The sequence below is a fragment of the Podarcis pityusensis genome (assembly GCF_964106645.2).
Source record: "Podarcis pityusensis genome assembly, chromosome: 1".
NCBI classification, from domain to species: Eukaryota; Metazoa; Chordata; class Lepidosauria; order Squamata; family Lacertidae; genus Podarcis; species Podarcis pityusensis.
Genome location: NC_138028.1, coordinates 5487707 through 5501715, shown reverse-complemented (window position 1 = coordinate 5501715; position 14009 = coordinate 5487707). Strand labels below are relative to the sequence as shown.

Sequence of the window (14009 nt, the reverse complement as noted above, 5' to 3'; positions counted from 1 at the left end):
CGTTTATGGTTCTTGGAACAAAGGACTTCAAGAGCACAACGGAGCTGCTTTTTATTCACAAACAGGATACCTATTATAGGTGCAAGGAAGACAGCCATGAGCATTGCCGACCTAAGTCCATAGGGGTGGATGAAATAAGAATGGAAATGAAGAAATTTCCGCCAGTCCTTACCTCATATTCCAAGTTTTCAAGATCCTGTAAAACATTTTCTGATTGCGTTGTACGGCTATGAAACTTGATTTTAAAATGAATTCAGTGCATCAGGATACCAAGAAGCTGCAAGTACTTATTCTGACAGCTGTGCAGTTTTAAAAATAGGTATTCATCTCATTTGGCATATTCAAAACCATCATTATCTATTGGCGACGAGTGTCACATGCTGGGGTAGATTATGTTCACTTGATCCTGCATCTCTAGCTTTAGTATTTGCTGAAGGATCTGAAATTGTGCCTGTCATTGCTTTAATGGCATGGCAGTGTCCATAGCAGTATGTTCACGTAAAAAAGATTACCTATTTCTGTGTTGTGACTGCTATTTTACATGATCTTTATACAGCTGGCAGCCCTATTAGCTCCTTCTAGTATGTGTGCTTTTAAAACAGCAAACAAGGTTTTTGCCCATGATGTGTGCATAGCATTTGTTTTCTTCAACTTCCTCTAGGAGATACATTAAATTTGTATGTAAGATACTGGTGCTTTCACCAAACTGCCTCTGCCTCTCTTAAAATATGTCAGCTTTAATTCAAAGCTTGCTTTGTGGTCCTTTTATTTTACATACAATGGCACCTCGGGTTAAGTACTTAATTCGTTCTGGAGGTCCGTACTTAACCTGAAACTGTTCTTAACCTGAAGCATCACTTTAGCTAATGGGGCCTCCTGCTGCTGCCGCGCCCCCGGAGCACGATTTCTGTTCCCATCTTGAAGCAAAGTTTTTAACCTGAAGAACTATTTCTGGGTTAGCGGAGTCTGTAACCTGAAGCGTATGTAACCCGAGGTACCACTGTATAAGGTACTAGGATGTGAGTGTAGGATTAACTGCAGAGAGGTGTGAATCTCTTTATAATATACAGGTATCCCATAAACAATATAGGTATCCCATAAACAAGGGACGCGGGTGGCACTGTGGGTTAAACCACAGAGCCTAGGGCTTGCTGATCAGAAGGTCGGCGGTTCGAATCCCTGCGATGGGGTGAGCTCCCGTTGCTCGGTCCCTGCTCCTGCCAACCTAGCAGTTTGAAAGCACGTCAAAGTGTAAGTAAATAAATAGGTACCGTTCTGGCAGGAAGGTAAATGGCGTTTCCATGGGCTGCTCTGGTTCACCAGAAGCGGCTTTGTCATGCTGGCCACGTGACCCGGAAGCTGTACGCCGGCTCCCTCGGCCAGTAAAGCGAGATGAGCGCCGCAACCCCAGAATCGGTCACGACTGGACCTAATGGTCAGGGGTCCCTTTACCTTTACCTATCCCATAAACATGGGATAGAGATAACGGCTCCTCAACTCTGATATCCTGGGTTTTTTTTTACTGGGTTGGCTTTTGTTTTTTGTTGTTTTTTTGAAGGTCAGGTAGCAGTTTATGGGAAAGAACTCTTGAGACCTTCGAGATCGACTGCCAATCAGAGTAGACAGCAGTGGACCAGATGGATATACAGTATGACCTGCATATGTAGGTATCTCTGAGGCTGAAACAAAACAAAAAGCACTTCCGCTTCTACAGAGCCTTCCAAAGGCGCTAAACAAGCAGCCTTCCCAAGCTAACATCAACCAGGGTTGCTGCCTAAGCTTACCTTTGATATGGCTGGCTACATCAAATAGATCAATATTGCCCTTGATGATTTCAGATGGGGGGGGGATTCAAATGGAACAGGAGGTACTTCTGGTTTGACAGGTACCAGCTGGTTTTTAGAAAGCCTGCATAGCAGTAAATTGTTTCAGGATAGGAGATCACTGGGGGGCAAGTCAGATTAGGCAATCATGCAAGCTTGGAGGACAATCACTGTTTCCTAGCAGTTACGGGAACAGCCCACAGGTTTCTAGAGAAGTGAACAGGAAAGTAAGGTGCAAGCTTGCAGGGGCAGTATTTTGTGCAGTATTTGTTCAAACCTCATGGGAGAGAGACATTTGGAAAGGCAGCCCACGTTAAAGACATCATCCAGAATGCCAGCTGTTGCGGGTGTGTCCTAAGACATAACTTAGCAGGAAACCTTGCAACGCACCCTAAAGCTTAAAAATGCCAGATTCTGTTTTCTTCTGTAGGGCTTCCCTCAAACCAGTGAGATGCAAGAACAGAGAACAAACATGTCCCACCAAAGCACAGAAAACAAGATGTGGGATGGAGAGTTAAAAATATGAACAGAAGGTTTGAAACTAATATTTATTGTGAATTCAACCACATATTGAGAATGTTACGTTTCAGGAATCCATCGACAAATGTACCCTTTAAAACGTGAATTTATGCTGTGAAAAAATTATAGTGCTCACAGAGAACCCTCAGCGCTTACATTTGTTGTATTTTGCATCAGGCAGCTTGCCAGGGAGATAGTGCTAGGATAACTTGACTAATTAAGTTCCAATGAGATGTTGGAGACAGGTGCATTTTCACCTGCATGCACCAAGCAAAGGCAATTGCAGCATGGTCATGTAAGAAGCAGCTCAGTTCCACTGCTGCTGTTTATCGTGATACTGATCTTGCTGTTGCACCTTCTGTTGCTAGATGGACAGCCAGAGTCTCTTGAAAATCATGTAGGTAGTTGTATTGCTGCAAGGGAAAGCAGAGTGGATAAGCTGCAGACCTGTTCTCTAATCACAGATGCTAAAATGAGTAGAGGACAGTTGTGAAAGGTGGTTGTGAGAATAGATTTCTGAAAGCCCAAAGGAAGTACTCCTGACTCCCGACCAATCTGCTTTTTAGCTGTCAAGCAGACCCCCTTCCTTTCTCAGGTTCTTCAAAGTGTTGTCTGTTGGGAGTGGAGGTTCCTAGAGTCTCTTTCAATTTCTCCTCCCTCCCAGCTGAACTTCCTTAGAGAGACCAGGTCCAGGATCCTCCTAATCTGCTCACATGTCCTTGATTTTTTGCAGTCCATTAAATGGCAAGCTCCCTGAATAAGAGGACAATGGGAGATGCTGGGTAGGATTCACTAAACCAGCACCATCAGCAGAAGCCTGGTGCAAGGACTTCCACTTGTGCAACAGGGATTTCCCGCCCTCTCCCCCTGAAATTGGCTTCAAGGGGGTCCAGAGAACATCCCACAGAACAGCACATGGGGGAGGATAGGAAAGGGGGGGGGGTTGTTCCACCTGGGAAGCTGCAAGGCTTGCACAGATGGAATGACTGGAAGAGCACAATGTTGAATTCCACCCAATAATAATAATAATGCTCTGTAAATATTCAGGGCTTATCCACACTTTCGCTTTTCTCGTGTCTAGAAAGCCTGTTTTCTGTAAGGGCAATGCAGGATTCTGATATGGCCTTGTGGTCAAGAACAGAAATGGTGAATTATGGATACTGTCACCAGCAGCACTGATATCCTTCTTTAACTCTTAGAAAGCCAGGAAAGATTTTCAGTGCCAAACAAAACACTGCCTTTAGTCAGCTGTTGCCCTTTAACTTGTCCTCCCACTACCAAGCCGGCCCATCATGGCCTTCCCTCATACCTTTATGGTTTGTATAGCTCCTGAACCTCTCAAGTCTCGCAGGCTGTCTATGGCCTGCTGTGGGCCTATTGTGTCAGATATCTGAAGCAGGAGACAAGCTGCTACTGTAAAAAAAGGAAAAGAAAAAACCTAAGAGATTTTCTGTTTAAGGAAACCAGTTGTATTTAGTGAGGAGGCAAAACCTGCTTGAAAGCCTGAGTGAATAATAATAAGAGTAATAGTAACAGTGATGATGATGATGATGATGATGTTATAATTTGTACCCTGCCCATCTGCCTGGGTTGCCCCAGCCACTCTGGGCAGCATCCAAAATATAAAAACACAGTGAGACATCAAACGTTTTAAACTTCCTTATACAGGGCTGCCTTCAGATGTCTTCTAATAGTCATGTAGTTGTTTATCTCCTTTTCATCTGATGGGAGGGCATTCCACATGGCAGGCGCCCTCTGCCTGGTTCCCTGTAACTTCACATTAATATGTTTTAAGATTGCAAATCCTATATGCATTTACCTGGGAGTAAGTCCAACTGAACTCAGGGGAGATTACTTCCGATTATATATGCCAGGGATTATGCTGCTTGTGAAGGATGAGCAACATCTGGCTGTCCAGATGTGGCCAATTGTTAGGAATGGAGGGAGTTGTAGTCCCAACATCTGGAGAGCTGTCAGTTCTCCATTCCTGCTGTACATGCTCAGAGCACATTTTCTTGTGAAGCATTCCTTACACTTGTTGAGGCTGAAGCTAAGAGAGTGGCTTGCTTAAGGAACCCCAGGAAAGTCACAGCTGAGCTACAGGACAGCACAGAAATATCATATTATGCCTTCTGCATTTCATGACCTTTGTCACCAATGGGTATATAACCTGCGAGCTGAGAATAACTGGTCATGAAAGCTTCTGCTATAATACATCTGTGAGTATTTCAGGTGCCACAACAATCTTTGAGCTTTAAAGCAAGGACTTCTAGCTCCAATCTCATACTGTTCACCATGACACAGGTCTTGCAAGGCAGTTCCACCTTCCTCTTTTTATTGCCCATCTTGGCATTTCATGGGCACCTCAGTAATAAAAATAAAAGATTAATAGTTCTCGCAACTTGCGGGGGGGAAAATTGCGCTCTGCCAGTGATGCTCTTCTTCCAGAGTTGTTGCTGTTGTTATACCTAGGGAGTAGAAGGCAAGGAGTATTCCTCCAACTCAGCTGTGAAAGAGCTTCCACCTTTTACATCTGCAAAGATGAGTCTGAGACTACTGGTGGAGAAAATTGTGTAACATACTAGAGGGCATAGTTTCACGATCCGATGGATTTATGCAGGAAAATGCCAATATTAAACTAATTAATGCTTTTAGAAAAAGTATTTACTTACTGAGACAGGATCTTCCAAGCCCTCCATAACAGCTGAAAGTGGGGAAAAAAGGATTGGGCATTTTTTTTTCAAAAACAGAACACGTACAGTGGTACCTTGGGTTACATACGCTTCAGGTTACATACGCTTCAGGTTACAGACTCCGCTAACCCAGAAATAGTGCTTCAGGTTAAGAACTTTGCTTCAGGATGAGAACAGAAATCATGGGGCGGCAGCGGGAGGCCCCATTAGCTAAAGTGGTGCTTCAGGTTAAGAACAGTTTCAGGTTAAGAACGGACCTCCGGAACGATTTAAGTACTTAACCCGAGGTACCACTGTACATTGTGATAGTATCAAGAGTCACAACGAACCAGCTCTGTCTTGTTCCAGAAAAAGGTTTCCAATCTGATATTGAGAGGCAATATCCTTAACACAGCCACCCCAAACCTGATACAGTTCAGATGTTTGGGCATTTGACTTTCATCAGTGTCAGGTTGGGGAAAGCTGCCCTGACGTAGGCTTGTTCAGGGCTCCGTGTAGCTCTATGTTTCTTGAGCTCCCCTTCAAAAACCCAGTCCTAGCCTACGATGACTCTGTATAAGGACTCTCCAGTTTTCTTATAATGAACGCTTATTGTTGCATAGGACAGAAGCTTCTCTGTGGCACCATTTTTTAAAGCTAAGCGAATCTGGGTGCTGCATGGGAGAGTGCTGGAAATCTTTTGAATGCTGCCTTTAAGCTTCTTACACTCTGCACTTCAATCGGGAGAAAGCCGCACTCGCAGAGCTCAGGCGATGCTGGATTTCATCAAAGAAGAAGAAGAAGAAGCTTCTTAGAGCAAAGGCAGGATAAAATATAATTACTAGAAGTCTAAAATCAAATCTTGGGAATGGCACACATCTTCCTTCTCATCCTGACTTCGCAAGCTCACTGATAATAATAATAATAATAATAATAATAATAATAATACCTTTATTGTCAATGTACAACCTGTGTACAATGAAATTAACTGAGCCTCTCCCCCCCACTCAATCTCATTGCACTCTGTGTGCTTGTCGCACAACACACCAACCTCAAAAGTCAGTTGCACTATATTATTTTCTGTTCAGCAGCCTAACAGTCCATGGATAGAAACTGTTTTTTAGCCTGTTGGTACGACTGATTATACTTCTATATCTTCTGCCCGAGGGTAGAAGATTAAAGAGGTGCTGGCCAGGGTGTGAATCATCCCTGAGAATTCTTCTTGCACTTTTCCCTAAAGCAGGGGTCAGCAAACATTTTCAGCAGGGGGCCAGTCCACTGTACGTCAGACCTTGTGGGGGGCCAGACGATTTTTTTTTAAAACGAATTCCTATGCCCCACAACTAACCCAGAGATGTATTTTAAATGAAAGCACACATTCTTCTACTCATGTAAAAACACGCTGATTCCTGGACCATCCACGGGCCGGATTTAGAAGGCGATTGGGCCGGATCCGGCCCCCGGGCCTTAGTTTGCCTACTCATGCCCTAAAGCATTCAGTTGTAGGATTTTCTTGATTTAGGAAGATTCTCTAGGATGCGGCACATCTGCATTTTATTTTGTCCTACCTACACGGGAATGGTGGCAACATTCAAGGGGGTGGCAGAAGCTGGTGTTAGCAGGAAACTAAGGTGGATGTATGCAGGTTGTGACCATCTTTACTTATGGAGAGAGGACAAAGGACATGGCGCACTGGAACTCACTGTATTAAGGTTTTCCGGTCGCCTTCGAGGCAGCTCCTCAGTTCCTTTAGAATCAGGCAGCATTTGGCTATGTCTGGAGTGTCTCCATCAGGTATAGGGTGATGGTGTACAGCAATCCCTCGGCTCTGATATGCCTCTAGGAGGTGTGGGACACGGTACTTTGCAAGCTCTCCTCTGGTACAGAGGACAAAGACATCCTGCACCCCATAGCTCTTCAGTTCATCTGCAAAGGAACGAAGCTGTTCGCCTTGTTAAAATGCTACACGAAGCCATAAAAGCCTTGTGAATCCTAACTCAGAAAAGAATTCAAATTGACTTTACAACACGGAATTTGTGTGTTCCATGACCTGATTATTAGGCAAACCACGGTTGCTCGCCTAATAAAGCTTGCCTAATTTTAGCAACTGAAATTGCAGCACTGCCCTGGAATTTGATACTCTGGCAGGGTGGAATTAGTGCTCTGCTCAGGATACAAGGAAAATAAATGTTCCAAGGAGAGCAGCAACATTTAATAATTTTTTGATTAACTAATTTTAAAAAAAATGATCAGTAAAAAGGTGTCCCCCAATTAGACACTAAATTCTTAAAATGCTTAAATCATTTTTTTAATTGTAATTTTTTAAAATTAAAATGTAAAAACAATTCATTTAAAATAAAAATCTTAAATCATTCTTAAAGCAATAACATACAAACTGCAGGTGGCAAATGCCATCTTAAGAGCTATTCTCTCAAGTGAAAGGGAAGAGGAAATGTCTCTTCTGGAACCCTTTATCAGGAAAGATGTTACACAAAGAAGGGGAAAAGGAAAATTAAGAACACCAAAAGTGCTTATCCCAGAATCCTATGCCAGTTGCAAGGCATAAGAAAAGGTAAACATGGAGCAACCAGGCGTTGAAGGAAGGCTGAAAGATCCCCAGGGCACTGATATATAATTACCTATATCTTTCTGAAGGCTTCTTCTAATACTTTTGAATCGGCAACCTAAAATGATGCAGTGTGGATGCATGAAAGAACATATCAAGTACTGCTAGAAATATAACAAGTATTTGTTAAATACAAGACATCTATGTCTATTTACCACCAACAGGCCACCTTATTCAGCTATGTTTCATTTTACCTCACATGTAGTGACATAGGCAGATTAATGTGGGGTCGGGTAAGTTAAGATTCCCCCCCCCATCAAATGAATGAGCTTTTAAATCAGTTTTTAAGCTGTTATTGCATACCTGGTAGTGAGCAAATTCCAAGATATTGGGAATAGGTTGGTGATAGGGCTAACCTACAGAAAGCAAGAAAGAAAGTTAAAAACCTTTACAATGGCATTTAAATTTGCAATCAGCAAACTCTCTTTACAACTACAGGTCTGCTACATCGTCGGCAGGAGGGGAGTTTCAAATCTAGCTCACAACTTCTCTAGATGTCCTTTTCATTGCACATGCATAGTTTGTGCTCATGATGCTATCAGGGTGGTTACATGTGACCCCATTTTCAACACTGTTTGAGCCTGCAACAGTTCTGGGGACGGTTACACTGCTTCATTTACAGCCAGTGCATATCACACAACATGAAATCCTGTAACGTTTTATATCCCAGAAGTTTTAGCTGATCTCTGTCCTAGTATTGTTTTGCAATAATGTGGAAGGATTGGGGAAGCCAGGTTGACAAGAGGAGGAATAACTGCAGGGAGGAATGCTGCAAGAAGAAACGCCATGGTGCATCTGCAGCAGTGCAACCGGCTGCCTTCCTCTGCCCCAGCTGCAACAAAACATGTCTCTCCCCCATCAGTCTCTACAGCCACAGCAGTTGCTGTAACTCTCCAACCATTTGACTTCACCCTCAAAGGCGCACTCCTCCATTGTCTCCCGAGACAGATGAATACCATCAACAAATTGAGGAAGCACCACAGAACAAGCTAAGGCAGAATAACACACCCACCCCAACTTGTTGTTGTTGGCATCTGTCTGTCTCAAGAGACAATGGTGTGTGCCTCGGGGTTGTAGCAGGAACCCCCCCACCCCAATCATTCAGTTTGTACAAACTTCACACACTCACACTCACACACTACATATGCCACACTTCTGTTATAAATTCATAGAAAAATCAACCATACATTGGATTTGCACTGTTCCATTTTTATTTTACTCCATATGACAAGGACTATCAAAGGGGGGTGGCTTGGTTCTGGTCAGCCATAATCCCTTCACCATCCCAGCACATCCACCGGAGCCCTGCCCAGTTGTTATGCCAACCCTGATGGTCCTAGACAGAAGACCATCAAGATCACAAAGAACTTGCATATGGGAGTGGATTCAGCATGGACTGAAACAAAGGACAATGATCAGATCTTCCCTCTGGGGGCAGGAAACTGCCAACTCCCCTTTGTCTCCTGGAAGTGACTCATGGGCCGGGGGAAAGGAGGAACCAGCCAGGTGACAGGACACTCAGGTTACCACCACAACTCCTCCCTCAACCCCTCCTTTCTGTAATGTATGCATGATGTCAACCCCTCCTTTCTGTAATGTATGCATGATGTTTCTGGGGGTGGGCTTGACCTAGAGGATGGGAATTTCAAAAGTTTTTATAAGGTCTTGCACACCATCTTTCTGGGTCTTTCCTCTCTCCTGCAAGTGAGGGGAACACCCTGTTGCAACAGTTCAATAAAGGCCAAGCCTACAGGCTGCTGTTTTGCTCCAAGTTATCCTGGTTGGTGTCTTTGTTTTTGTCCAAGGGAGCCCTCGGATTTTTCCGGTAACAGGGTGAATTCATTAGCAGTACCGAAGTGTCCTCTCTGAGGTGCAGGCCTGGGCAGTGTGTATGGACAACCAGACACACACCCCAGACTCACTGATGTGGTCCAAAGGAAAACAGAGCAAAATGTTTGGCACCAGCTTGGCTGCAGGAGTTGCTGGAAGGAGGCGTACAAGGTTTCCTGGGGACTCCATTCTGGGTTTGTGTAGGGTTTACTCCTTAGCCTTTTCTTCTCCTGAAGATATCCCATAAGGCAGCAGAGGATTAGGATCAGTGTTTTCCTTATCTTATATGGGCTACTTTCACAGAATACTGAACCCCATCTGCCCCTCACTTCCCTCTGCAGCATGTGCAGAAACCCACTCCTGGTCTCGTCCGCTCAATCTGCCAGAGCCTGTCTTCGCATGGAGGGGAAGTCCCTAACTCACTGTGGGTTTGAGACCCATCGACTACCGTCACCTGGTTTAGCCGGCCAGTCGAAGCTGTTCCTGGTGTGTAGCTGCTGTTGCATACTGCCAGTTTCCAGGAGCCACAGGCAAGAGCCGAGTGTAGGGTGCAGGGGACCAAAGGTGGACAAACTGCCCCAGAATGAGCATAACTACCCCTCCCCTAACACCCCATATGAAGAAAATTAAGCAAGCTGTGAAATGTGGCTAGTGGCCAGAATACTAAGCTGCTCCAAAGGAATTCTGGAAGGGGTCCCCTGAGGAAATTTGGACCTACCAGGATACTTGAAAGGGTACATGTTCTTCCTCCGAGGATTCTTCGTCCGATGAGTCGAACTCGTTTGCCTGCATTGCAAGATTTTACAGCATCAGCCCACTTACTGCACACACGACACCTCGGGGTACAAATCAACTTCTCCATCCCACACGTCTAATAAATTGTCGATACCTGTATAGCTGCTTCATGACTATTGTTCATTCTGGCTGGCCAGGAAATGTATCATGAAAGGCTACAGATAACTGGCTGCCATCCACTAAAATTAGGATTGCAACCTGTCCAGCTAAATGCCTTGAGCAGAATTGTGGGTTTGTTTTTTACATATCTACCTTTATTGTGACATTTAGTCTAGTGACATGTCCTCCAGCATTTAAGCTGAAAATAAGAACACAGTGTCATCACAGGGTGGTGGGTGAGGCAGTTCCAGGCGTCAGAGGGTGATGGAGCAAAGATTTAGGGTGGCCATGGGGTCTACTTTACAGAGAACTGTCCTCTATATCGGTTTTAATGTATCTATGTGGGGTTTGTTGCCTGCTTGGTTGTAAGTTACTTTGGGTTGCCCTGGGCTAAAGCAATTAAGAAATTTAATTAATAATAATATATGAAGCACTGTTTGGTTTAAAGCAGGCATGGCCAAACTTGGCCCTCCAGCTGTTTTGGGACTACAGCTCCCATCATCCCTAGCTAACAGGACCAGTGGTCAGGGATGATGGGAATTGTAGTCCCTAAACATCTGGATGGCCGAGTTTGGCCATGCCTGGTAAAGATAAAGAACCCTAAGAAGGAAGATCGCCATGTGCCTTGAAGTTGCAGACAGCTGGACAGCAGAACAAACAGGTTCCTTGGGTCACTCACCCAGGTTGCCCCCACTAGGATAAAAGGTTACAGTTTCTCCATTTACAACTGTACATTTAAATGGCCATGTGCAAATGTTACGCGTGCCCTCGTCCTATTTTTATTTGGCATTGCGTAAGTGGCCACCCTCCAAATGTAATTGGTGGCACTGCAAGGGGATATAAGAGTGGAGAGACGAGGCCACGAAGGGCTGGGATATATCCAGCCTCATATAACCAACATTTGTTGTTGTTGTTTAGTCGTTTAGTTGTCTCCGACTCTTCGTGACCCCCTGGACCAGAGCATGCCAGGCACTCCTGTCTTCCATTGCCTCCCGCACTTTGGTCAAACTCATGCTGGTAGCTTTGAGAACACTGTCCCACCATCTCGTCCTCTGTCGTCCCCTTCTCCTTGTGCCCTCCATCTTTCCCAACATCAGGGTCTTTTCCAGGGAGTCTTCTCTTCTCATGAGGTGGACTCTCATGAAGGAGTCTCGGCTTCAGGATCTGTCCTTCCAGTGAGCACTCAGGGCTGATTTCCTTCAGAATGGAGAGGTTTGATCTTCTTGCAGTCCATGGGACTCTCCAGAGTCTCCTCCAGCACCAGAATTCAAAAGCATCAATTCTTCAGCGATCAGCCTTCTTGATGGTCCAGCTCTCACTTCCATACATCACTACTGGGAAAACCATAGCTTTTACTATACGGACCTTTGTTGGCAAGGTGATATCTCTGCTTTTTAAGATGCTGTCTAGGTTTGTCATTGCTTTTCTCCCAAGTAGCAGGCGTCTCTTAATTTCGTGGCTGCTGTCGCCATCTGCAGTGATCATGGAGCTGAAGAAAGTAAAATCTCTCACTGCCTCCATTTCTTCCACTTCTGTTTGCCAGGAGGTGATGGGGCCAGTGGCCATGATCTTCGTTTTTTTGATGTTGAGCTTCACGCTTAAGGCTAATTAATGGATGATGGGGTTAAGACCATGGAATAAGCTATCCTGCCAACCTTCCCTAGATCACTTCCCCTCACCTTGAAAGTAATAAAGCTCTTAGGTCTCCCACTTTCCACCTTTGTATGCTTTATTATTATTATTATTATTAGGGATTCAGTATTTCCCCTGACTATTCCTCCTGCACGAGCCATAAATCTGTGTTGAAGGCATGGAGTGGATTGTGTTAATGATATATAAAACTGAGCACCCGCATACTGTATCATGTATTTCATATAACTACCCCAACCCTGACTTTAATATTAAATGTTTAATTTTTTTGTGTGGGTTTGCTCTTTTACATGTAAACCTCCCTGGAGAATTCTACCCAAGAGCACAATAGAAAATGCTGCAATAATAACAATTAATAATACAGTAATAGCAGTTCCCGCAGAAATGGTTATAGCAGAAATAAATCCCTTTACCAAAGGGTTCTTGTTTTGTTTTTGGCCACCATCCTCCTGGAGGTCATGCCTTGGGCACCCCCCTTAGTTTCTGCTTTCCTAGAAGCGCCAATAATTTGTGGGTCTTGGGAGTTACAATCTTATAAATTGGGTGCTTTTAATGCATCTCCAACTTGGTTTTTAGGTTCCTTACGTGGGTTTTTGTTTATCTGTTTACTTGCAAATCACTCTGGGTCGCCTTGGACAATATAAAGCGACCGACAAATGTAATAAATAAATAAATAAATAAATTATATATATATATATATATATATATACACACACACACATATATATATGTGTGTGTGTTATATATATTATATATACATATATATATATATGTGTGTGTGTGTGTGTGTGTGTGTGTGTATATATATGTATATAAAATATAATTTATTTATAATAATATTATACACACACACACACATTATTTATTTATTACATATAAATATAGGTCCCACAAGCCTGTGAGGGGCGCATTAACACTGAACAATTTTTGCCTTCTGTCTCCTTTCCCTCCCTATCCCCCTTAATTTCCAATGTGCCGGGTAACGCTGAGGTAAATCCACTCTGCACGTGCTCAGAGGCACCCTTAAAGCGAACGGCGTGGAAAAACGAGATTGGTAAGGGGAGGCGGGGAGAGGCTGAGAAGAAAGGGATCCCATTCGCCCCGCGCTCAGTCCGTCACAGGAGAACGAGGCGGGGGCAAAGCCCCCTTTTCCCGCCCAAAATCCAGAAAACGGCGCAGGATTGGCAGTTCCCCTCCCGCTCTCCTGCGTTGCTAGGATACAGCCTCCCCTCACCTCAGCTGCGCGGACTCGCGCCATCCTCTCTGCTGAAAAAACAAACAAACCGCCGCCGGCCGCCAACGGTTTCGAAAGAGAGAGCTCGCGCCGCAGCCGAGAACGCGGATTGGCCCTTTTTTCTACCGCCCCTTTGCCGGCGGCCTATCAGCCGGCGGGGAATAAACAAAGCTCCCGCCTTGCTAGGGCTTCTTGGAAGGACGGTTCTTATTGGACAATGGCCTTGAAGACCCCGCCCCTGTCGGCTCTTAACTCAAAGCGGTTTACAAGTATAAAACAACCAAAAACGAAGATAACAGCACATAATTAACACCCACAATGAAACAATTTCAGTTTTTCACGTTAAGTATCAGTGAATTTTTTTTAAAAAAGGTAGTCACAGCATCACATTAAAATTCCATTAAAATTAAAAAGATACATTTCATGATCATTTCATATTTTTCTATGATTTCTCATAATTCAGTTGCAGAATCAGTTGCTGTTGTGAAATGCACATGATTTTACAAGACAATTTCAGGTCCCTTGCTAGCACAGGGGATCTAAGATATAAATAAGGCATTGTGTTAATTCCACGTTTTTATGAATAAGGGATTTATTCCTTGGAGTGCCCCCCTCCTTTCGTCAATGGACAACACAGCCCTATACATGCCTACTCAGAAGTAAGTTTTCCTGAGTTCAACAGAGCTTCTTGTTTTTTAGTCATTTAGTCGTGTCCGACTCTTTGTGGCCCCCTGGACCAGAGCACGCCAGGCACTCCTGTC

At 44.2% G+C, this 14009-nt stretch overlaps 1 protein-coding gene across 9 annotated transcripts; it reads right to left on the bottom strand.

Annotated features, from left to right (window-relative positions):
* Window positions 1-2357: 2357 nt before the first annotated feature.
* CDKN3 (cyclin dependent kinase inhibitor 3) lies at window positions 2358-13395 on the bottom strand. Of its 9 annotated transcripts, none has more exons than XM_081022944.1 (8): window positions 13249-13395; window positions 10189-10256; window positions 7944-7996; window positions 7654-7698; window positions 6718-6940; window positions 5015-5046; window positions 3652-3755; window positions 2358-2755 (listed from the first exon to the last, which is right to left on the bottom strand). In XM_081022944.1, exons 1-8 carry the CDS (start codon window positions 13270-13272, stop codon window positions 2669-2671), a joined length of 636 nt encoding a protein of 211 aa, XP_080879070.1. In that variant the 5' UTR covers window positions 13273-13395; the 3' UTR covers window positions 2358-2668. The 9 variants fall into 9 exon arrangements, with proteins under 9 accessions (XP_080879070.1, XP_080879066.1, XP_080879065.1 ...); XM_081022940.1 differs by lacking the exon at window positions 13249-13395 and adding an exon at window positions 13036-13217 and having other exon boundaries at window positions 3652-3752; XM_081022939.1 differs by lacking the exon at window positions 13249-13395 and adding an exon at window positions 13036-13212.
* Between the last annotated feature and the right edge of the window lie 614 nt (window positions 13396-14009).